General features: G+C 36.2%; 1 protein-coding gene across 1 annotated transcript in view; it reads right to left on the minus strand.

Annotated features, from left to right (window-relative positions):
- Positions 1 to 369: 369 nt before the first annotated feature.
- The window catches only part of MRPS31 (mitochondrial ribosomal protein S31), a 29,420-nt gene continuing 4,517 nt past the window's right edge, over positions 370 to 25,272 (minus strand). Inside the window, exons 3-7 of the mRNA XM_036742590.1 lie at positions 24,576 to 24,734; positions 11,960 to 12,097; positions 8,897 to 8,973; positions 4,487 to 4,630; positions 370 to 1,205 (exon numbers count right to left, since the gene is read on the minus strand). Coding sequence (XP_036598485.1) covers positions 976 to 1,205; positions 4,487 to 4,630; positions 8,897 to 8,973; positions 11,960 to 12,097; positions 24,576 to 24,734 — 748 coding nt within the window. The 3' untranslated portion in view covers positions 370 to 975. The remainder of the gene's footprint in view (positions 1,206 to 4,486; positions 4,631 to 8,896; positions 8,974 to 11,959; positions 12,098 to 24,575; positions 24,735 to 25,272) is intronic.

Raw genomic sequence — 25,272 nt, forward strand, 5'->3', positions numbered from 1 at the left:
TTAACTTTCTAAGAATAAATTTACTTTTTCAATGTTTACTTTTTTCTTTTGGGGGGGGGCAGGGCAATTGGGGTTAAGTGACTTGCCCAAGGTCACACAGCTAGTACATGTGTCAAGTGTCTGAGGCCGAATTTGAACTCAGGTCCTCCTGATTCCAGGGCCAGTGCTCTACTCACTGTGCCACCTAGCTGCCCTGCTACTTTTTTCTTTTGATATTTGAATGGTATTGCTCACCAAGTCCACAAGTTTATCCTGTGATCAGCACACTACATAATAACTAAATGGCTCTACTTTGCAGGACACATGGACCATGCTCCTATCAGGCACATGGGAGAGCATCTAAAATACTAGGAGAAAAAAAAAGCAGAACAATCTTCAAAATATATTGTAATCTCTTTTCACAAGCCTACTTCTCTACAGCATCCCCTATGTAGTGTTTATACTGCATTTTAGATGAGTAGTATTACGATACAAAAAGCAATTCTAACTTCAACTCTTGCTTGTAAAATATCACTCCTAATTATTTTACTGCTGCCAGTACACACACACACACAATTATATATGCACATTATAATTAATATATACACACATACATATAATATACATAACATATGCACATATAATATACATATACATATATATATACACATATATACACACACACACATTATAAACGCTTAAGAAGTCCTTGTTGCTTGGTCGAAGTATGGCTTCTTGATGAAGAGAAAATGAATGGATAGGTTGTCTGAAATTACAATTCTCATGTCATAATTTTTATTATCTATAGAATATAATGAAATTTTACAACTAAGAACTTTTTTGGCTACCGTGGCTAATCTCTTAAACAACTTAATGTTTTTTTAATGCAAATCAATTACAAAAATTAATCACCATAAATTAACAAGGGGGGAAAGTAAAATTTCTATATATTCTGTGATAGCATCCATCTCCAAAAAAATAAAAATTTCCATGTTTTCAGTTGAATTGAATGTTATTTTCTTCAAGAATACTCTTTTTTTCATGGAAATAATTCCGAAACCATTCTATATGCTCAACTTTTTCTTTGACAGTTAGAAATGGGTTTTTTGAGAGTCCACAAGTTACTAGTTCCATGAAATGACGAATTGGTCCTTGCTTTGGAAAGTCTTCCAGGTGTTTATCCAAAAATATATGTTCATGAAAACCAGCACCATCATCATCAATACCTAGAAAATGAACCAAAACATATATAATTTGAATGCACAAATATAAATCAGAAATACATTAAAAGCTCGGAGTCAGCTTGTTGCTCTTTCCATCAATTACAAATAAGAAAGACAAGTCTGTTCACAAAAGACTTAAAATGAATATATCTATTTCCCATATGTGTTTTTGTAAACTGATCCTGTAATGAATTCTAAACTTCTTAGAACTTTTTCTAGGGGGGGAATTTTTTCTTTTTTTACATTGTGTGATGTGTTGAGACACACATAAAGACAGTAATCTCATTTAAATAAGTAAGCCATTAAAAGCTGAAAAGATATTTTCACTGAATCTATTAAATAAATTGGCATCCTTTTGTGACAAATACACAGAAATATTAACATATTAGAAACTAATCTATAAAATGCAGAGAAGGTGCCAACCTGCACTGTGTAGACGTAGTTTCCTCATCTGAAGAGATTCTTAAAAAACTGACCTCGCAATTCCATCCCCATCCCTAAGTCTGAGATGATCTAGGTACTCATTATTTTGGAAAGTCTAGGATAGGCAGGCAAGTGATTACTTTATCCACTGATTGGGTAAAGAAGGTGAGGGAGAGGGAAGGGAGTGATGAGGAAGTGCAAGGAGAAGAACGACTAATCATGCTTCTTATTACCCTTGTATCATCAGGGAGGGGTCTGTAATCATTTTAGCCAAGAATGTCTCTTAAGTAAAAATACCTGTCATTTCTGGGCTGAACTGCCAAATGAAGTAAAAAACAAAACAAAACAGAAAGAAGAGATACACATAACAGGATGGTAGTGTCACCAAGAACTTAACTCCAGTGTCAGAATCTAATACCTGAGCCATATAAAAAAAAATGCACTAGGGCAAAAACCAGTTTATAACAATACTCTCCAAACTACTTTTGCATACAGAACATCTCTGGGCACTGGATTAAATTTAGCCATCTTCACTCTGAATTACGTTTCTACTTCCTTTGTGTCCATGACACAAAAAATAAAAGTTAAGAATGTCTGCTCTGGATTCTCTCCATGCTACCGCCATGAGTTTCTTCTAGCTGTGTCTTCTGGCGCTAAATATACAATATTGAACTTCTTCCCCATTACTCCAAGCAGATTGCCTTGCATAAAACAGGTGCTCAGTAAACAGGTTGTCAAACGAATTGAGCATATCCAAACTGGCTCATTCTATGCCATATATTGTGAAAGTGTGGCAATGAAAAGGGAACAAGGAGTCAAAATAATTATATCTGATCTACTTCAAAATAGAGAATTATTTCCCATTATTGTTTTGATTAAAGACCACTCTTGCTTGGGCACATATTCAAGGAACAAAGCTTGTTAACTAGATGTTGCTATATTATTTCTAAATTTACTGAACGGTCAAATCCACAAAAGGTTTAGTTTCTCCTCAACCCAAAGCTTAAGAGACATGGAAAAAATCATCTTGTTGTATCATCTGACAGCCTCTGAAAATGTCCAAGGAGTGTGAAGAATAGTGGAAGAGACAACCACTTTGAATTTTAAAAGTTAATTTGGATGCTGCTTAAAGTGTCATAAATATAAAAGCTTTTTTAACACACTCACACACATATACACCCCTTTCTAACTTTTTGATACCAGAAAAAAAACACACCAAGAAGTTAACTGTAAACACACAAAGTGTCATTTTCATTATAATGTTCCAATGCTCACATTTGTTCAATGGTTGAACTAAAGAAAAAACTTATCTCATAAAGAATAAAGACTGTTTTAAGTAAAGCAACAATGGAATTTCCTTTGCCAAAGGAATGTGTGTAAATCTTCATGGAAGTTATTAACGACAAGTGAGAAGAACATATCTGATAACCTTTTTTAAAAAAATGAAAATTAAACACCAAGGGCAACAAAAGGAAAATAACCCCCTATTGTGAGGAACCAGGTCACAGCGCAGGTTCCTCAAAGTCTTCAGTAGTTTACAAATGTGTGGTGAAGAGGGAGATCAAATTCAAAGAGTTTCCATGGTTTCTTTCCTGTTTTTCCTTCAGATATTCAAATGTCTTAAGGAGCTGGAAATGAGACACCTCCTTTTCCTACACTGCGGCATTAATAATATGCAGTGTATATAGATACCTGTCACATTTTTCTTCCCTGACTGATCAAAACAGATGTTTCCCCCTTCTCAGAGACTAAACATTCTCACTGACTTTATCGACTTGAAGATAAATTTTTGCTAGGCACTGAAATTCAAGACTGTTTGTGGAATGGAAAAAGAAATCTCATAGTTGTTATGACGACGTGCCCTGATTCACCCTTCCTATAACCATACTTGGTAGCCACCTGCACCAGGAAACACTGTTGATATTTCAGATTCAAAAGTTATACTGTATAAAATGAAAAAAAAAGTACAGCAATACAAGAAGTCTAGCTATCCGGAGCATATAATACAAGGTCATACCTAATTATACTGGAACTATTTTATCAAAATGTTGTTAACTTTGTCAGGGCTTAAGACACCCAATTTGCATAAAACTTACTGATGTTTTAGGAATGAATGAAATCGTTTTCTTGAGAAGAGGTGTTTTTTTTTTTTAAACCAATTCTATTGTGTTCTGTTTTATAGTCCATGAGCATGTATACAGGTATTTTAAAATATAAATAAACATATGTAACACACGAGTATGTGTACAATGAAATTGCAATATGACAAGAGAAAATTCACCAAGACTCAATAAAGTTTATGTAACATTTAACCTTAAAATAAAGGAAGAATGAAAGCTATTTCAGGACTACCTGGCATATTTATTTCTATTTGCCTGCATACTCAGCAACACATTCAATTTGTAAGAAAACCATCTTCCTATAGGGGAATTAATATTTCAGATATAGGGTGATGTAGATAAGCTGAGGTACTTTTAACTCAAGTGATTTTATATAGTGATGATTTTAAAGTCCTGCTAAGAAACAAGCAAACTCAAAATCTGTTCAACTTGGTATAATGCATTAGAAGTGCCATACCATAATCTCTTCAGAATTTAAAAAGATGTCACTACTTAAATGGATACAATAAATTTTACTGGCATATGACATCAAGAAGGGACATTTGCCATGTCATTTTTCATGTTTCCTTACTAAGTTGCCAGGAATAAAAGAAATCTAAAAGACTTATCTCAAAACTCTCTAAAAACTCATTTTAAGGTAATATGAAGGTATCAAAATAATATACATATATGGAACTTAAATTAGAGAATCTACCAGAAGTAGTTTCCATCTCCTAATTTGAAAAAAAGAGAAAGACATACCAGCCTCATTGTTAATTGGGAACGTCCATAGTTTTCCCTCTTTTGTCCACTGGATCATCTCTTCAAAAGCATTCTGGGGAAGTTGTTGATTTACTTTGGCTAACTGTTTAGCAAATTCCACATCCCAAAGCGTTGGTGATGTCTCTGTAGTAAACAAATTATTTCAAATAAGTGTAATCATAAAGATCTTTACCCCAAAAAGTTAAAATTGAACATTAATATTAGGTTTTTAGACTCAGGGAATTTACAAGAGTCCATAAGACTATTTCACTTATTAGCTATATAATTAAGAAACACTAGAAAGGTTAATGTTTTGACCTGAATGATATAATTATAACAGGGAATTATAATATTTGCTCTATATAGCTTACAGCATAGCTGTGAGGATTAAATGAATCATATATGTTAAATACCTTATAAACCATGAAATACCACAAAAATGTCAGTAGCTACTTTGTTATTATTATTTTGGCTAACTGGTTTTAGTACATTTCAAAGGCTCTGGGGCAAAAGTAAACATTTCAGAAAGAACAAAATTTCCAAAGTCCCAGATGCCTTTTCATTCTTTTTTAAATTAACTTTTTTCTTCAAAAGAAGATCCACCTGCTCTCCCTTCTACTTCTTCTCCCACTGAGAAAGCAAGAAAAACAAAATCTTTCTTATAAACATGTATAATCAAACAAATTCCCACATTAATGTTAGCTATTATTGAAGTTGAACTTGATGTTGCTAATAATTGTCTGGCATATGGAATATCAGATTCCACCAAAATAAGAATTAAGTATTTCTTAGTTTTGATGATTAGTAAAGGCAGTAATACAAATAATGTGGTTAGTGTTATTCATAACAATTCTCACAAAATTCCCAGTAGAAAAACCCACTTCAATTCTTAAGACTTGAGAAGGAATCACACTGTATAAGCTACATGTGTTTTATAACTGTAATTCAAAAAGCATTTATTAAGCACAGGTTACTATGTGCCAGGCACTGAAGGCAAAAATACAAAAAAATGACACAATCCTCATCCATAAGGATCTTTTGTTCTAATGAAGGAAAAAACAGTTACATATATAAATATATACAGCATAAATATAAAAAGAATACAAATATATACAAAATAGTTAAATATAACATAGTTTGGTAAAGAGGACACCAGTAGTGTGGGAAAAATCAGGCAAGATTTCATGAAAAAAGGCAGTCCTTGAGCTGTGAAGGAAGAAAGGGTACGGAGTGCATTCCAAGCAGAGAGAACAGCTAGTCATGTAAAAGAATAGAGCCTTGAGATGCAATTATATGTGGCAAGAAGGCCTGTAAGGCTGAATCACAAAGTACAGGATGGGGAAGTAAGGTCCAATGAGACTGGAAATATAAGTTGGCTCCACAGTATGTAGGCCTTTAAAAGTTAAACAGAATTGATGTTTTATTCTAGAAGCAATAGGAAGCTACTGGAGTTAACTGACTAGGGCAGTCACATGGTCAGATTTTCACTAAAGGAAAATTACTTTAGCAGCAGCTTGTAGCACAGACTGCAATGGTGTGAGACTTCAGAAAGAGAGAGCAATTAGGAGGCTGTTACAATAATCTAGGCAAGAAGTTGATAAGGGCCTGAAATAAGGTAGCAGTTATGTGAACATAGAGAAGAGGTCCAATGAGAAATATGCTGTGCAGGTAGAAATGGCAAGATTTGGTAAATGGCTGGATATGTGAGATGACGAAGAACATGAATCAAGGACAGTGGTGGGGTTACAAATCTGAGAGACTGAAGGACAGCAGTACTTTTAACAGAAACGGGAAGTCGGGAAAAGAGAAGGGTTTGGGAAAAAGATAATCATTTCAGTTTTGGACATGTTGAGTTTGTGAAGTCTCCAGGACATCCATTTTAAAATGTCCAATTGGTGGTGTTGCACTTCACCTTGTTCTCTTCTTGACTTATACCACTGCCCCAAAGGCTTTAACGTACAAATAGCAGGCACTATAGGTTATTGAGAGTTGGCTCACCATTCAAATGAATGAAAATATATCAATGTAACCAGATGTCATCATTCATATATAGATAATTAAACCCATTCTTTACTATGATTGCAAGCTTAGTCCAAATGTTCTAGTCATCTCATTTACGGGGAAACAAACCAACGAGATGAAAATTAAAGTTGAGATATAGTCTGCTTCCTCTTCCACCTACTAGGCAAGGATAATACAGCAGCAATCATGGTTTCAAGCAGTAAGAATAAGTATAGAAAATGAAAGACATGAACTTCTCTGAACAAAAGAGGGTCATATAGATGGGTCTCCTAGAAAGAGACAGCTTTGTCCTTCAGAGTAGTTTAAATACTTTTTAAGTTTTGACTATTTGTCTATATGTCTGATTTACCAATACTTGACAAGAATGATGTAACTATAGGCACTAATACAAAAAAGCATCCAGGAACTTCAACTGTAACTATTTTAAGAGAAGCAGTACTTCAGAGACCTAGTAAGTATGTCTTGGTATCATCTGATATCATATCTGATATTCAGTATCATTATAGTACATGCTTTTTGCAATGTCAATGTGTCACCTCTATTTTCAAATAACCTAGGAAATGACAAGCATTCCCTGACTTACAAGTATCTCATACATCCAAAGATCCACTCCACATGAAGATAGATACAAAGTTCTCTACACCACAAACACCAAAAATTGTTTTCGTGCCATGTAGTCCATGGGCAGTAGATGTGAGGATGTTCGTAGTATTAATCTATTTTTTTGGTGGGAGGAGAAGAGAGAAGATTCCCAATGCCTTAATGTTTCCTTCTACCACAGTTTGAAATGTGTTTTCCCATACAAGCACGTTATACATGGTGCTAAGTCTGTCAGGTTAGCCTGTTTATAGGTTTAACAGGTTTCTGTGGGCTCTCCAGTAATTTAATCCCCACATATACCATTTCTATGGGAAATTTTGTTGCAAGCAACCAACTAATTAAAAAAAAAAAAGATTTTTGTGATACAACTCAGAAGTTGGAGAAAAGAAAAAAAATACTAAATAATAACAAAAAAATTTCTAATTCTCCCCACATTTCTGCCCTCCTCACCTCCCCTATCCCCCAAAGCTGACTTATTTTCAGCTTGGTGTCCTTCTGAAGGCAACCTTCCATTAATTGTGGCTCTAGAATTTCAACTTAATGACTGACAAGGCCAAATTCGCATACAATGAAAATTTTAAGATGTGGTTTTGGTTAAAATCTAATCAACAACATTCTACAAAAACTCACTATAGAGACTGTATAGTAGAGAAAACAAAGTCATATTTAGAATTTAAAGTGGCTTTAGAGACTTTTTTTTTTTAGCAAATTTCAGAATGTTATAAGTAGTTATCATTAACCATTTTATTGTAACTGATAAAATCTTTCAGCCTTAATTTACTATTTAAATATTGGGTTTCTCTTTTCTAAAGAAAGAGAATGAAACACTCAGACTATATTTTAAACTAATTCTGGAGGCCACCAATGTTAGAAAACATTATTTAACATAATCCGCTCTGTTCAAGTTCTATCCTAATATCTCATTATGTCATGGAGGTGGCCCAGGGTTAGCAAGCAAACAAACTGAACACAAGTTCTGGTAGTCCAAGAAGCTGGAAAGGCTGACTAAGCAAGTGTAGATGGCTTCATCACTAGAAAGACAAAAAGATGGCCACCAAAGAAGCCTTTCTCAACCCTTCTTAATTCTAATGAATCTCCTCTTTTAATTATTTCCTTTTTATCCTGCATATAGCTTATTTGTATTTATCTTTTGTTTGTGGTCTTCTCTATTAGACTGTGAGTTCCTTGAGAGTAGGGACTAACTTTTGCTTCTTAATTGTATCCCTAGCAATTACTATAGTGCCTGGCACACAGATCCTAATAAAGTAACCTGCTTAATTTTTTTTTTTTAGTCACAGCAACTCATTTAGAGTTGCAACATGCATCAGTGGAGGGACAAATGAAATCAGGCCTACTTAAGAAATGAGGCAGTATTTAATCCTATGCCTCTAGGTAACATATTTAAAAATTATTCCTTCTAATAACTGAAAGCTAAGGAATTTTACTTCTAACTCTAAAAAAAAAAAAGACAGGAGAATTTGGAGGATAAAGACTAATTACAAGGGGAAAAGAATACACCATGAGTGTTTTCCTCCATACTTCTAGCTGCTATGTTGAATCATTTTTGTAGTCACACATGGGAGAATATTTAACTTATTCATCACAGAGAATGGAGAGTGTTCATTTGAGGAAGCCAGTGATGTAATTAACCACCATTTCTAGATAAGATTTAGGCCACTAACAAGATAGAATATTCAAATACTTTGCCACTACGGATATAAAACACTGAGGTCTTTGAGAAATGAATCCTTGAGAAAAGTAATTTGTTATTGTTGTTTCACAACCAACCTGTTTCAGGTGCCTCTTCAGGAGTGGTTTCAGCCACAGGGAAAATATTCAATCTCTTCCCCGCGAATAATCCTTTTCTAAAACCAAAGGGAGAAAATATATTTCCTAAGAACACTTTTATATGCTCCAATTTTAAGTTGTTTATGAGAAAAACATTTTACATGAAATGTTTTAAAGGTAGAAGTTAAAACAAATTCTGACCCAAACCAGACTGACGTCTTCTTGGTAAGAAACAAAATGAGGTTTATACCTTTGAATTCTCACTTCATAAGGCAATTCATTAGGTAATGCAGTTCAATTCCCAACATTCCTACTGAAAGGATTAGCATAATATGCTATCATTTTATAGTTGATTTATTTCAATTTAAGTCATAAGAAAACCTAATGTAATGGCAAAAACTATCAATTCTTAATTTAGCAGTTATAACTTCAACATTAGGAATATCATTTCTTGCCTTTTTAATTGCATAAAATACTGTAGATTCTAATTGTAAAAGATAATAGCTAAATCAAAACATTCCAACTTACAAAGCGGTCTCAATGTTTAGAATATTCATGGAGTTTCTACTTAATAGTCTTTAATTAGCCATAATTAAAGGCATGTTAATCTTTTTTTTTTCTATACTTCAAGTTCATTCTTTTTGCAAACATATTCCACTCTGATAAGCTCATATTTCACTGCTTCCTGCTCTTATTTGCAGGGTTTTCAAAGTGAGATACCAATGTGACATATTAAAAACCAGCTTCTAAATTGGTCTTCTGAACTACTTCTAACCTACTCTTCCTGATCCAAAAGTTTTCAACACATATTAGCTGGCTGGTAAGTTAGAAAGCCAAGGGTTCAAGTCACGTCTCAGATAAATACCAGCAATGTAGCCCTGGGTGAGTGCCTCTCCGAACTCGGGGCAACTCTACACCTTTAAAATGCAGAGCATATTAATAGAGGAAGTTTCCTACAGCCAATGAATGCATAGCTTTGGATCATACACACATGTGCATCACAAATGAATTCGGAAAGTGAGAGTAGTATAAACATAGGATTTTTAAGCTTTCTCGTTTGTGTAGAGTGATTTTCCACCAACAGATGAGGCTCAGCAACCTAAGACACCCAAGGTGGAGAGACAATTTTCTATAACTTGCAAAGCCATTTTCAACATCAGGACCCCAGGCAAAATTGGTTTTCTATCTCTCTTTCAACCTCCTGGGCTTCAATTTCCTACCCCATAGTGTTTTGTTTTGCTTTTTTTACATTTTTCTGGTTATTCAAAGTCCTCCAGGTCTGCTCTCAACTTAAAATAACAGCTTCTTTCCACTTCCTAGCTATTCAAACTGTCCCCACAATAGAGATTTCAACTAGGTATCAAGCAATCTAATTAGCTGATTATGGTAATTCTCAATAATGCAGGAATTGCTGATCAGCTCAAATCCCCAGGGTATATCTGCATTTTAATAGGGGAGACCATTAATATAAACAATCTTTTAATTGGTGGGATCTATGCGGGAGACTTTTGGGAAGGGGAAGAGTATACCATTCTGCTACTCACCTTCCAAACAAGCACAGATGGCTGGAGGGGTGGAGATAGAAATCCCTCCTTTACTCCTTACTACTCCCAGGTTTTGACAGTCACTTCTCAACCATTACAAGTGCATCAAAAAGAGTGGGAAGTAGAAAGGCCATATCTTTTCTCTACTGTTTTAATCTATTTCAGGTTCAAGTTTTGATAAGTTGTTCTTGTCTGTTAAGATCTTGTTAGATCCTGACTCTATCATGCAGTGTGTTAGCTCCCTCTACCAGTTTGTGTCACCTGCAGGCCATGCATGTCTTTCAAGTCACTGACAAAAATGTTAATCAGCACAAAACCAAGCATAGATCCCCAGGTGACTCCAAAGGAGACTTCCTATCAAGCCGACACTGAACCACACTGAACCATTAACAACTATTCCGAATCTAGCCACTCAATTGGTCTGAATCCATATAATTACACTCTCTTCTAGTCTACATCTCTTCATATTTTCCATAAGAATAGTATAAGTGACTTTAGCAAATATTCTGCAAAAATCTAGCAAGCTAATAAAATTCCACTGATCTACCAGTTTAATAGTGGCCAGATGCCAATTTCTACAGAGGCCTTTTCTTTCTCCTTTAGTTTCTCCTTCTTATGAAATTACTTTGTATTTTTTCATCTGTGCTTATATTGTACCCCTCCTAGTACAACATAAGCTTCTTGAGGGCAGGGACTAACATTTTCATCTCTGAACTTGCCAAAACCTAGCACATAGTAGGCACTTACTAAAATTAACTTAATAAGGGAATAAAATAGATTGGCAGCTATGTGAATGGAGGGAAGAAAGGGAAAAGCTGCTGTGGAGGTAGAATAAGACTTGACCACTGACTGAATATGGAAGTAAGGGAGAAGGAGGAGGCACAGATAACTACTATAGAGATAGACTTAAAAGTCATCCCTGTAGACATGATCATTGAGTCCATGGAACATATTTAAATCAGAGAACCAACAACAACAAAAAAAGAAGAAACAACATCTTATAAGTTACCATTATTAAGTGAAATGATCTATCATTTCAACAATTTCTCTGGGGCACTTTACATTTTAGGGCAGTAGCAATAGCAAGGTTCAATGCCAAGATTTCCCTTGCTAAAAACAAAGATTAGGGTATGTTAATATAAACTGGTTAAGAGTTTACTTCATGTTACTAATGTACAACTGAAAACAAGGTTGCAGACAAAGATTGCTTATGTAAGATTTGGTCAGGTCTACCTAGTTCAAGTCAGGAAAACTCTAATCAGTATAGAAGGATTTCAAACATGTCTTATAATATGAATGCTCCCAGAATAATATACGTACATGGATGCTAAACCCTCCTCCAGTGAACAGAATGGGGCAGCACAGACAGCGAGGATAGATTTTAACATCCCCTCTCTGCCTAATACTCTATGGGCAGGCAGATACAGAGTCAAAATCCATAACCAAGAGAACAGAAGGAAACTTTTAGTCATAGTTTGGAAAACGAGGCCAATAAATATTGAGAATTAAAGATAAGTACCTTTTCTTAGGATCATGTTCCAACAACTCTTTTGCAGACAAAAATCCATGTCCTTCATCAAACTGAATCTGATGGTCTGGCCTGGCATAAATTCGAGATGTAGATGACTTGGCAATCTTCATATCTGAAATTATGTCACTGAAATTTAAACAACAAAAATGGCTAAATGAGCACTGAAAATTCTAACCACAAACTAGTAATAAGCTTGCAGACATGTAATGATGACTCATGCGACTTAATCTTTATATCAGGTTATTATAACCACTTTGAAACTGACAAGTAGAAATCAGCAACCAGACAAGACATCAGTTAATATTCCCTTACTACAGGTCTTTAAGGTTCTCATTTTATCTTTTTTAATTGTTCTTTGGATTTCTTTATTAAAAACCACAGTAAGTCCTTCAAACTCAAAATAAGCCACAAGCTCTGAGTTTAAAAGAACAAAAGACAATCTCAATAAAACTACAGTCCACAGCAAAAACACTGGTCACTAATTCATTGTTTAATATATGTGAACAGCTAGAAGCTCTCTCTCTTATTCTCTCTCAATTTTTAACAATAATAGATTCATAAACTTTGTTCATTTCTACCTCAGAGAAAATAATATTCAGGGAGCTGAGTGAAAGAACTTGCTCAAGCTTACAGTGTTTTAGGAATAATTTTACAGATTCGAGAAAATTTTATCCCCTAAAGTCTTTCATATAACAGGAACACAGAATCTTAGAAATATAAAGTGACCACATAAGTCAACAAATCCAAACTCATCAAAAGCTCTATCACTGCCCTTATGAACTCTCTCAGTAGTCATCTAGTCCGTCTTTCACTAACTTTGCTTTTGCTCTGCTTTCTCTGGATGGCTTAGCTTTATACCATGTGCTCCATGCACCATCCTCCTCCTCCTTTTTTCCCCAAACAGACTTTTGAGAAGTTGGGGGTTTTTTGTAACTCCCCCTCTACACCTAGCCTTTTAAAAAACAAGTCTCAACTCATTTGGGACCTTAGTCTTCTTGATACTATTTCTGTAGGTCTATACCACTTTGGAAGACTTCCTTAGTCACATGCCCCTTCTTTTTATACATATATTTTTAAAAATCGGGGCTTATCAGATAGTCTCTTTGGGGAAGCTTCATCATTCTCTTTGTGTTGGCAGACCTTCATTTCTGAAACTCTTCCATTCCTTTTGAACTGTCTTCTTTATAATCTCACGCCAGAGGGGTATAACTGTCTTATGTTTGATCTCGTTGAAATTTGTTTAAAATCTAGAGTATGTCTTTTGTATGTCCAGATTCACTGGCAATCATGAACTTAAAATTTTTTTCTTTCATCTTATTTTATCTTTCAATTAACAAGCATTGTTTTTTTTTTCACCTTCCCCACCTAGCCCTCAATTTAAAAGAAAAACAAAACCTTTTTAACAACTATACACAAACAAGCAAAATAAAATCCTACACTGTCCATGTCAAAAAATGTGTGTCTCATTCTGAATCTTGAATTCATCACCTCTCTGTTAAGAAGCGGGTAGCATCGTAGATCATCAGTCCTCTGAAAGTCTATCAGAGTTGTCTTTATGAATGTTGTTATTGTAAATGTTGTTCTGATTCTGCTCACTTCACTCTGTATCAGTTTATTTTTTATTTTATTTTTTGTTGTTTCTATGAATGTTTTTCATTCTGTACATATTAAAATGAAGCCATACTAAATAAAGCCACACTAAAAAGGCACTTGCAACGCTGCTGATGTTCCTGATGCACAGGTATGTTTTGGAAAATGTAAAGATATAAAACATAGAACTTCATGAAGAAAAACAGCCACCAAAATTCTATTTTGCTTTTGTTGGAGTAGTGTTAAAATTAGCTCAGTATAAATTACACGACATACTTACTACATCTGGACAATAAGTTGAACAGTTAGCACAGAGAATCTTAGTATTGACTATGAAAATCTGAATGGGCCAAAGTATCGTATCAGGTCATACTTTTGACCTAAGCAGAAATTAGTTTCTTTCAAAAAAAACATCACATTTATCTTTTTTTGGTGAATGTCTGTATCAGTTTATACAAGTCTTCCCAGGTTTCTTTGCTATCATACCCTTCATCATTTCTTACAACATGTTATTCCATTCATTTATATACCATAGCTTGTTCAACTATTTCCCAAATGATAGGCACCCCCTCAGTTTCATGTTCTTTGCCACTAAAAAAAAGAATTGCTATAAATACTTTTTATACATTTACATCCTTTTACTCTGGGTACAGACCCAAAAAAGATAGGGAATGCACAGTTTAGTGACTCTCAGAACATAGTTACATATTGCTTTCCAGAATGGTTGTACTAATTCACAGTTCTGCCAACAATAAATTAATGTCTTTTTTCCCCTTAGCTCATTTAACATGTCATTACCCTTTTTTGTCATCCTTGCCAATCTGATGAATGTGAGGCAGAACCTCAGAGCTGCTTTAATTTGCTTTAATTTATTGGTGATTTGAAGCATTTCTTCATATCTTAGATAGCTTTGAGAACTACCTATTCATCCACTGATCATTTATCAATTGGAAGATGGTTCTATCATGAACTTTAAAGTGACAAATTCTCCATAGGTTTTCATCATTTCTATTTCAATCACTAATTCTTTTACTGATCAGAATTAGCAGCTTAATTGCAACAGAAAAATACTGAGAAAACAACCTATATGTCTAGCACTAGATAACAGCCAAATATATGTTACATTAAATTAATAACGTAGTGATAGGAATAATATGAAACACAAGGAAATGTAGCAAGAGTTGTATAAAGCAATAAAGAAAAAAAATCAACAAAATCAGAACTGTGTAAAATCTGACTACAACTAAGATCCCATGAACTACATATTAAACAAAAGAAAATGAAAACACTGTGTTAAAACTGCATCTTATTCTGGTGTTTTTGGAACTTCTCCCCTTTTAGTCAGTATGGTAAGTTTTAAGTAGCCAGTGTAAAAATGCAATAGCAGAAATTAAGATGTAAAGGGGAACCTGGAAGTCATGTAACAAAGATTAAAAGAGCATAATTTACAAATTGTATCATATAGTGACCAAAATTTACATCTTGGTAATATGTACTGAATTAGCAGAAGCCATGCAGGTATTGCTGTCAGGGTTCTGATCCTATGCTAGATTAATTCTAGACAAATCCCAGACCTCCGAAGTTCCAAACCAGCAGAATATCAAAAAAGTCCTGATTGGAGGTAATGAGGACATGTTAACTTTAAAATTTTACTGATAAGGTCGAGGTGATTTGTATATGTTAATGAACTAACAATGTTCCCCTCTCCCCAATAAATCCCTATAAAAATGAGACTTCAAATTCCTGACCCCCAAGCCCTCTTCTATCTCCATCAGGTCCATGCTGTCTAGTACTCCCAATTCTAATCCATGGTTATGTGAGGGATATTCTCTGCCTCTCTCCCTCTTCTTTCTTCACCATCCTATTCCCCCTCCCCACACCAACATCTGCCTCTGTACCTCTTTTGCTGTTTGTCTCTGTCTTTATAAGCTTCTTGCCCCCATGCCTTCTGTGTTTAATTAAAATATCATTAGCACCTCATTTCCCGCTGCCAAGTGTGGTCTTTCCAGGCAAGTACCCAAAGAACAGGGAATGCCTGCCCCCATTTCATGATGTCATAAACTAATTATACACCCAAAGACTGTGGAACTTCAGGCAGGCTAGGAAAGAGACACAAAACAAAAGCATTTTCTTTGCTTTAAAAAAAAATTCTAATACATTTTGCTCTTGCTATAACAGATATTCTATTTTTTTAAACATTTAAAAAAAAAAAACTTGAGCTCCAAATTCTCTCCTTCCAGTCCGTCCCTTACCCACTGAGAAGGCAAGCAATATACCAATTACACATGTGAAGTCATGCAATCATATTTCCATGTTGCCGCTCCCTGCCTCCCCCTCAAGCAAGGAAAATAAGGTGAAAAAAGTATGCTTCAATCTACACCCAGAGTTCATCAGTTCTCCCTCTGGATATGGATAATATTATTCATCATGAGTCCTTTGGAACTGTCTTGGGTCATTGTATTGATCAGAGGTACAATCAGTCCAATGCTACAAAAGGCAACAGTTTTGTTTTATAAGACAATTTCCAGGTAATGATAATGTATCTTTATAAATCTGAACATGCTCCTTTTCATAAAGTTCTATAAAAAATGTTTACTCATTTTTATGTTTAAATTCTTTTTGAAAAACAATAATCCTTTGAATCAGATTAATTCTCAAATAATCCTAACAAGCAAAAGCTACATGTTTAAGGATTTTACACATTTCAACACTTAGAATTACGGAATTTTAGACACCAAAAGGACCTTAAAGATCAACCCATTCATTTTTATATGTGAAGAAAACTAAGGTTTAACTGAGGTTTACATAACTTGGTAACAATCATATAACTAATTGGTTCAAAGGAGAACCAAGAATACAACTTTGATCTCTACTCCCTTTCCACAACTACTTAATACTGGCAGATAGTTGCACACAGAGAAAATTTTAAAGGCCATTATGATCCCTAATATTTTGCCAATATATCTTATGATCACAGTAGGTCAAGAGATAGCAAGAACTGCAGAGATCATCTAGTCAAATTTCCTCATTTTTAAAGAAGACGTAAATGAGGCTCTTCAAGGAGGTTAAATGTCTCGCCCAAGGTAACCTAGCTGATAAGCAGGTTGGGAGGTGAACCTAGGCCCTCTGACTCTAGAGCCAGTGCTTTTGGCATGGGACTTCTGCTCTCTGTTAGGGCTCAGTTCCCCTTGTGATCAATGGCACACAAATAGAAAAGTCTATGCAGGTTAAGAATGACATTTTTGGCCACTAAATATCACAAAGCTGACTTCTCAAAGAACTACAACCCTTGGCCACAGTCTCAACAGCCTTATATTCTATCCCGAGTCATAAGCTGCAACTATCACTGTGAATCTTCCCTTGCCTTGACCCTTCCACCTGGGCTATTTATCTGCCCACAGGGCCTGGAGGAGATGGGGGTCACTCACTCTACTCCTCCCAATGCAATGGAGAATACTAGGCCTTATCATCTGCCCTGTCAGTGCCTCTGGAGGTCCACTAGGCTTTGCCTCTACATGCCTGGCAGCACTCCGGTGCTGTCATCTGACCTCTTGAAATCTGTCTTCTGACCTCCTAAAATAACCTAGAGAACCCTGGGCATTGCTACCCATCCCAGCTCTACACCCCCAGGTCCTCTGGGCCTTTTTATCTGCCCTTCGGCTAATACATGAAAATACTGTCTCTCACAATTAGAGTATAAGCAGTGGCTATTCCAGTTTTTTCTATGTGTATCCCCAGCACTTAGTACAGTGCTTGGCATGTAATGAGGGCTTAATAAATGCTTTATCCTTCCTTCATTCATTTTTGTTATCATCATCAAATAATAGTTTTCTCTAACATCCCAAGTTGGTGGTAATCTTCCCTTTCAGTGTTTCCTAACTCTCTAATACACTCACTATGTAAGCGAATTACTTTTATTTTTTAGTCAAAATGAAATCCATGACTTCATCAACTAGAGAGCTCTGTGAGTAAAAGTCCTGTTAGCAATGAAGATCAACGACTGCTCTGCAAATTTTAGTCTACAAGCTGCTTGGGGCACTGAAATGTTAAGTAATTTGCCCAGAGATTACTGGCTCTGAAGCCACCTCTTTAGCCAATAGGCCACTCTCCTTCTCTTCCATATTCCTACCTATTTCTGTGCCCTAGAACTGGGTGTCCTCCATGCTTGAGATGCATTCCCACTTACCTCTGCCTTGGAATCTCTTGCTCCCTTTGAAACTCTGCTCAAACACTACCTTCTACACATATGGCCTTTCCTGACCCTCCATTAGCCCATGCCCTACCAACTTATTTTATGCAGTATGTTTTATATATAGTTATGTACATTTTATTTCTGCCAACAGAATACAAGCTCACTGAGGGAAGAGACTATTTCAATTTTATGTCCTTATTCCCAAAGATAAGCATAATGCATGGCACCTATTAGGCATTTAATAAATTCTTGACTGATTGCTGTCTACTGTTAAACTACAGGCAGGATGCTCCCTAATGGATTAAAAACTCCTTGAGAAAAAGGAATATGTTTTAGGTGAACTTGGTATTTCCCTCAATGCCTTGCACTCGTACCCACTGCATAAATGAATTACAAATAAAAAAAGAAAATCAAGTTTCAAAAAAAAAATTAACAAAACAAAAGCTGTATGTAAAACTGAAAAGTAATGTAGGTAAAAAGACATCTAAAAACCTGAAAAGCTGTCCAATCCAGGGAATAAGGGAACTCCTAAAAGTATAGGAATTCAGGCACAAATCAGCAATCAGGTGACTGAAAAAAAAGGAGTTCAAGAAATATCTTGCAAATGATCCAGTTATAATAAGTTCCTTAAAAAGAGTGAAATCATTTAAGGAACAGAGTCCATATCCCCCACAGAAAGTTTTCAAGACTGTCAGGAGGCAAAGATATGCTAACAACCCTAAGAACTGTGTAGCGGTAGCACAAAGGCTTGAAGACAACACAGACAAAGGCTGAAGGCCCAAGCTAGAGTCCAGGAAATGTTTCAACTGCTTTCATTAGCATCACTGAACTGAAGGCTCTAAATGAATTTGATCACCAAAAAAGCATAAGATTTAGTCTGACACAGCTTTGCCATATTCCAAGTCTCACCAAATGATAATTCCCATGAAGGGAGCTAAGTCAATCACCATCAGGAGTCAGGATAAAGGGTGAAATTGCAGGAATCCAAAACCTAACTCCAGGGATCCAATACCTAACTCCTGACTGAATTTGCAAAGAGACGAGAAATCCTGTCAACTTCAGGGAAGGCTCAGAAGCAGCTTTAGGATACAAGTAAGAGGAAGTCTTCCTGGCCAGAAGGGCTAACTTGCTTCTAAGTCATACACACTGGCCCTATTTAAATAACATCATTCCTAACACGTATTTGGGGCTAAACTGATAAAGCACCAATGCCACTGCAACTATACAGTTGCCTTCAGTGAGTCTGGCAAAAGAAACCCTTCAAGAATTTAAAGTGTATCTGAATTGAAGTAACATCACTCACTAAACTTCAGCAAGTGGACCAAGCAGACATGAGATAACAAAAATTCAATTAGATTAGCATGTAGTCCCTATTAAAGGAAGGCCTTAGGTAGTAGAGATAGATACAAAAAACAAAGCAGCCACTACCCTCATGAAAGTTACACTGGACTGGTGGGGGGAAACATGCACACATACGAATATACAACACATACATATACCACGTAAAACAAAGCAAGAGAAAGAGAGAAAGGGGGGAAAGACAGTGTGCAAACTAATAACTGGGTTGGGGAGGGTATACAGAAAAGCCTCATCTAGGAGGTGGTAGCTAAGATGTGATTTGAAAGAAGTTAGGGATTTATTAAAGCAAAGTGAAGAGAAAGAGGGTTATGGCAACAAGAAGGGAGATTCAAGAGCCCTCAGGAGCACAGTGCTCCGTGCATATGGCCCCTTCCCATACCAACACAATGGCCCTGCTTCCAGCCCAGCCACTAAAGCAACCATCCACAGGAGCAGCCTCTGTGGAGAAAGGGCCAGCCATCTCCCATCACATGCCACCCACAGGGCACAAGTGCCAGCCTAGCTGAAAAAGCAAAGTATGCTGAAGGAAAGACAGGTGGCATGTGCCAGGCAAGTCAAATTAAGTCACCAATACCACTTCCACCACTACTTTCCTTTAGGCCCTCATGGAGATAATCCAGGATCACTACCCCATCCCCTCAACATTCCTTCCAACCCCCACCCCCCAACAACCTCCGCTGGGAGACTACTGATTCTGCTTCCAGCCCAGTTTGTGCAGTCATCATCCAGGGGATCAACTTTCATGCAGAAGTGAATGCTTCAGCAGACAGAACTACTCAAGGCTTGGAAAAGAAAGTTCTTGCCACCAAGGTCCTTGTCTTTGTCAAATGGTTCAACAACAGACAAAGGTAAGATTTCATCCGCAAAAATTACATTAAAGGAGATGCACTATCATTTGCTTTTCTGCTGTACCCTAAAAACCATTGTGGCTTTCCATCTTACTTATAGCTCAAACCGCTCATCATCTTCTATTAGAATGCGATTTCTTGAGAACCAGGACTATCTTACTCTTCTTTTTGTATCCCCAGCACCTAGCACAGTGTTTCAACACTCCGGCTAGCAGCTGTTGTGGGGGTGAAAGACCAACATAGGCCCAACAACAAGAATGCTAGCACAGGTTCTTTTGATCTGCTTAACTAAGGAAAGCTACGTGAAGGGGTTGACAAGCTTACTTTTAATTCAGCATAGAAATATCATTCACTTAGTTCAGGGGATAAATCCAGCACCCTAAACTTCAGAACAAAACACAAACAAGATTACAAACATCAACAGACAGACCTTGTCTGATTCAAATCCCAATACACAGTTAGCAGAGTTTAACAAAGTCCCAGCATCCAGATTACAAGCTGGAGGGCTCTTTAGCTACAGCTGCCCAGAGTCTCTGCATCAGCACCATCACAAGTGAGAGCCCCTAAACAAATTACAAACAGACAGACCCAATACAATTCATAGTTACCAACATCTAGGTTCAGCCTGGGAGCTCATAACGTGGGCTGGCCCAGAGTCACTCAAGCCACCACTGCTGTGGGAAAGAGCTCCAAAGAAAAGGCCAACCCCTGGTCTTATATCTTTTTCAGCATCAGGGGTGAGTCACACATGTGACTCACCCACGTGACCTAAAATCATCACAAAGAGGCGACTTAAACCCACGTTGGTCTAAGAGCCTCTGATGTCCCAAATCTATCACTCAAAGTCATTTGTAAACTAGGCCCTCCTCTGAGTTAGCCCCACCTTGGGCCCCACCTTAGTTACTAATCCACACCCACATAGGTTTTACACCTAATCGGGGTTTGGGCCTGAGGCTTAGCACCTAGTAAGGCTCAATGAAATACACTGGGTTACTCAAAGGAAACAAACCAAACTTTTCAAGGGCACTTGTTGAACTAAGTGCTAAGAGCCCATTTTGCTTACCAACACACACGGTGCTCTGAAAATAGGAAGGATTTAATAAATGCTCATTCAGCCATTACTTCCAGCCATGGCGACTACTTGTACAAAGGCACAGAGAGTAAAGATTGAATGTCACATATGATGAATACCAAGCATATTGGTATAGCTGGAACAGAGCGTGCACGATTGGCAGTAATACAGAATAAGACTGGTAGGGCGGGCAGAAGTTAAACTATGGAAGGTATCAAATGAAAGGCTGAGGATTCTGTAGTTTATCTTAGAGGTGGGAGGGAGCCACTGAAGATTTTCTGTAGGGGTGACAGTCAGTTGTCTCTTAGGAATACCAGTATGTCAGCTAGGTGGATGGTTAATTGGAAAGGCAGTAGGAATCGAGACCAATAAAACTATTTCAAGAGTCCAAGAGAGCAGTGGCAAGGACCTAAGTAGGGGTCAAGGTTGTGAGCTGAGAGAAGGGAATGGGCATAAGAAATGTTGTATAGGTAGGATCACTTAAGCTTTAGCAACTGATTGGATATAGGGATAGGAGAATGAAAAGTCAGTCATGACCCCAGCTGTGTAAACTTGAGTGAGTTGAATAATAGTGATATCATTAACACAAGTGCGGTAATTTGGTATAGGGATAGGTTTTGGGTGAAATATGAACTGCATTTAGATGTTGAATTTGAGATGCTCATGGGACATCCAGATAGAGACTCCAAGGCATTTGGTAGTACAGGAATGGAGCTTAATAGAGAAGTGGGGACTAGATATATATACTTAGGAGTCATTTGCTTAGTGAAGATATTTGAACCCATAGAGTTAATGAGATCACCTAGGCAGAAAGTACAGATAAAGAGAATAAGATGGGCTTCAGAAGATAGTGTAGATGAGCAGGCAGATTTCAGAAAAACCTGGAAAGACTTACAAGAACTGATGCTAAGTGAAGGCAGCAATACCCGGAGAACATTGTACACAGTTAACAGCAACACTGTGCAATGATCAGCTCTTCTCAGTAATACAATGATTCAAGACAATTCCTAAAGACTCCTGATGGAAAATGCTCTCCACATCCAGAGAAAGAATTATGGAGTCTGAATGCAGATTGAAACATACTATTTTCATTTTTTTTGGTGGTTTTTCTCTTTTGTTCTCATTCTTCTCTCACAACATGACTAATGTGGAAATATGTTAAATATGACTGTACATGTATAACCCACATCAGATTGCATGCTATCTTGGGGAGGGGAGAGTGAAGGATGGAGGAAAATCTGGAACTCAAAATCTTTATAAAAATTAAAGTTGAAAACTATGCTTATGTGTAACTGGAAAAAATAAAATACCACTAAGCTAGGGGAAAAGAGAAGACAATGGAACATCTATATAGAGATCCAGATCCAGATCTACTACTGTTTAGCTTTGAAACTGCCTCAGAGAATGGAGTTGGAGTTGATATATACAGCACATAAGGGGAGAAAAGAACAAGTGAAAACTGAGGAAGTAAAAATGTTCACAGGTTAATACAACTGAAACTACCAAGACCAGCTTATCTTCACTTAGCATCAGGCTTTACCTCCTCTAGTAAAGTCTTGATTCCTAGTTTTTCTAAAGAGTCCTCCACAAAATGCTTATTGTTAACCTTCTTCACCTCAATGTGCAAATGCCTCACCTTGACTTTATTTAATATGACTTTGAAAATATATGTATAATAATTAGGCTTCTATTTTTCTGCAATTTACACTCAGAATTTTGTGCCTATGGAAATGTCAAGAAGCTACGCATAAAGATTCTATAATTAATGTAAGGACAAAGATTATGAAGGCCAAGGAAGAATTTACTGGTCATGCTGTGTACACATCCAGCAATTTATTTCACTTAGAAAAATGTTTGCTTTCATAGGAATATTTCCTTAAATGGAGGTTCTTCTCACGGTAGTCAATGATTATAGTAATTTACTATTTGATAAATCCAAAGACTCCAGCTTCCAGGATAAGAACTCATTATTTAACAAAAACTGTGGGGAAAACTAGAAAACAGTAAGGCAAAAACTAAACACAACCAACATCTTATACCGTATACCAAGATAAGGTCAAAATGGGTACATGATTTAGATGTAAAGGGTGATACTACAAGCAAATTAGGAAAGCAAGGAATAGTTTACCTGTCAGATCTATGGAAAAGGGAAGAATTTATGACCAAACAGGAGACAGAGAATATTATGAAATACAAAATGGATAATTTTGATTACATTAAATTAAAAAACTTTTGTACAAACAAAGCCAATGCAACCAAGATTAGAAGGGAAGCAGAAAGCTGGGAAACAATATTTACAGCCACTGTCTCTGATAAAGGCCTCATTTCTAAAATATATAGAGAACTGAATCAAATTTATAAGATTACAAGTCATTTCTCAACTGACAAAATGGTCAAAGGATATGAACAGGCAGTTTTCAGAAGAAAAAATTAAAGCTATCTACAATCATATGAAAAATACTCTAAATCACTATTGATTAGACTCAGAAATGCAAATTAAAACTCTGAGGTACCACCTCACACCTATCAGATTGGCTAATATGGCAGAAAAGGAAAATGATAAATGTTGGAGAAGATGTGGGAAAACTGGAACACTAATGCATTATTGATGGAGTTGTGAACTGGGAGAACAATTTGGAACTATACCCAAAGGGTTATAAAACTATGCATACCCTTTGACCAAGCAATACCAATTCTAGGTCTGTATCCCAAAGAGATCATAAAAAAGGGAAATATTTATAGCAGCTCTTTTTGTGGTGGCTGAGAATTGCAAATTGAGGGGATGCCCATCAACTGGGGAATGGTTGAACAAGTTGTGGTATATGAATGTAATGGAATACTAATATCTTTAAGAAATGATGAGCAGGCAGATTTCAGAAAAACCTGGAAAAACTTACATGAACTGATGCTGAGTGAAGTGAGAAGAACCAAGAGAACACTGTACATAGTAACAGCAATATTGTGGGATGACCAACTTTGATAGACTTAGCTCTTCTCAGCAATACAATCATCCAATGCAATTCCAAAAGACTCATGGTGGAAAATGCTATCCACATCCAGAGAAAGAACTGTGGAGTCTGAATACCGATTGAAGTATACTATTTTCTCTTTTTTTGTTGTTTTTTCTTTCTCTTAGTTTTTCCCTTTTGTTCTGATTCTTCTTTCACAACAAGACTAATGTGGAAATACGTTTAATACGATTGTACATGTGTAGCCTCTATCAGATAGCATGTATAGCTGTCTTGGTGAGGAAAAGGAGAGGGGAAAGTTTGGAACTCAAGATCTTATAAAAGTGAATGTTGAAGCTAAAAATAAAGAAATAAAAAAGAAGAAAAAGAGGTTCTTAGATTTACCACTTTCTTTTCACTTTACTATTTTTTTGTTTTTAAAAAATAGCCTTTTGATGGATAAAACTGTCTTACTTGTGGCATTTTAATTGTTTTTAAGATGAATTTATATTAAACTATAGTTGACACATATCAGCCAAATGAAAAAATGATTACTTTGAATACTATTATGAAGATTGCCATTCAACTTACTGACCTTATTTTAACTGTTTCTTTTCCTTGGTGTTCTCTGAGGTCTTTCTCATGTTTCCTCAATTGATTCAGCAACTCTGATTTGACTGACTGTTTGTCAAAAGGAAGAGAATCAGCAACAGCAGTTGCAGCAGCCACTAATTCAGGACTCAGTGACTGGTGACTGAAAAATGTGAAAGGAAAGAAAACAGAGTATCACATATTGTTCCATTTATCACTTATCCAAAATGTAAAATGATGGCCTTGTAATCTATTCTGCCTTTTTATACCAGGTCATATAACTCCACTAGTTTTAGAGCTTAAGGAGTCAAAAATAAATGAGATCCTCAATATTACTTTGGTTTTAAAACACCCACTTCTTGAGGCACATGTAACCTTAGAATGATGTATTAAATAGATCTGTATGTATATATTATAAAACTCATTATTCTAAGCTAATAAAGTAGGGAGGTCAGACTCATTTAAGTAAAAAGTCTAAATTACGTAACACTGGAGAAGATTCAATTTTATTACTTTCAAGTACAATCTAAGAACAGATAAATAAAATGAGATGGTTCTTCAGTTCATCACTATATTACAGTGTTATTCATGTTTTTCTTGAGTAAGTGTATGACTTGAAATTTTGTTAGCTTTTTCCTCTCAAGTCTTTCCCCTTTCTTTCCATTTCCGCTAACTCCACCCTAGTCCAGGTACTTTGTAAC

This window comes from Trichosurus vulpecula, chromosome 2, assembly GCF_011100635.1.
Source record: "Trichosurus vulpecula isolate mTriVul1 chromosome 2, mTriVul1.pri, whole genome shotgun sequence".
NCBI lineage: Eukaryota > Metazoa > Chordata > Mammalia > Diprotodontia > Phalangeridae > Trichosurus > Trichosurus vulpecula.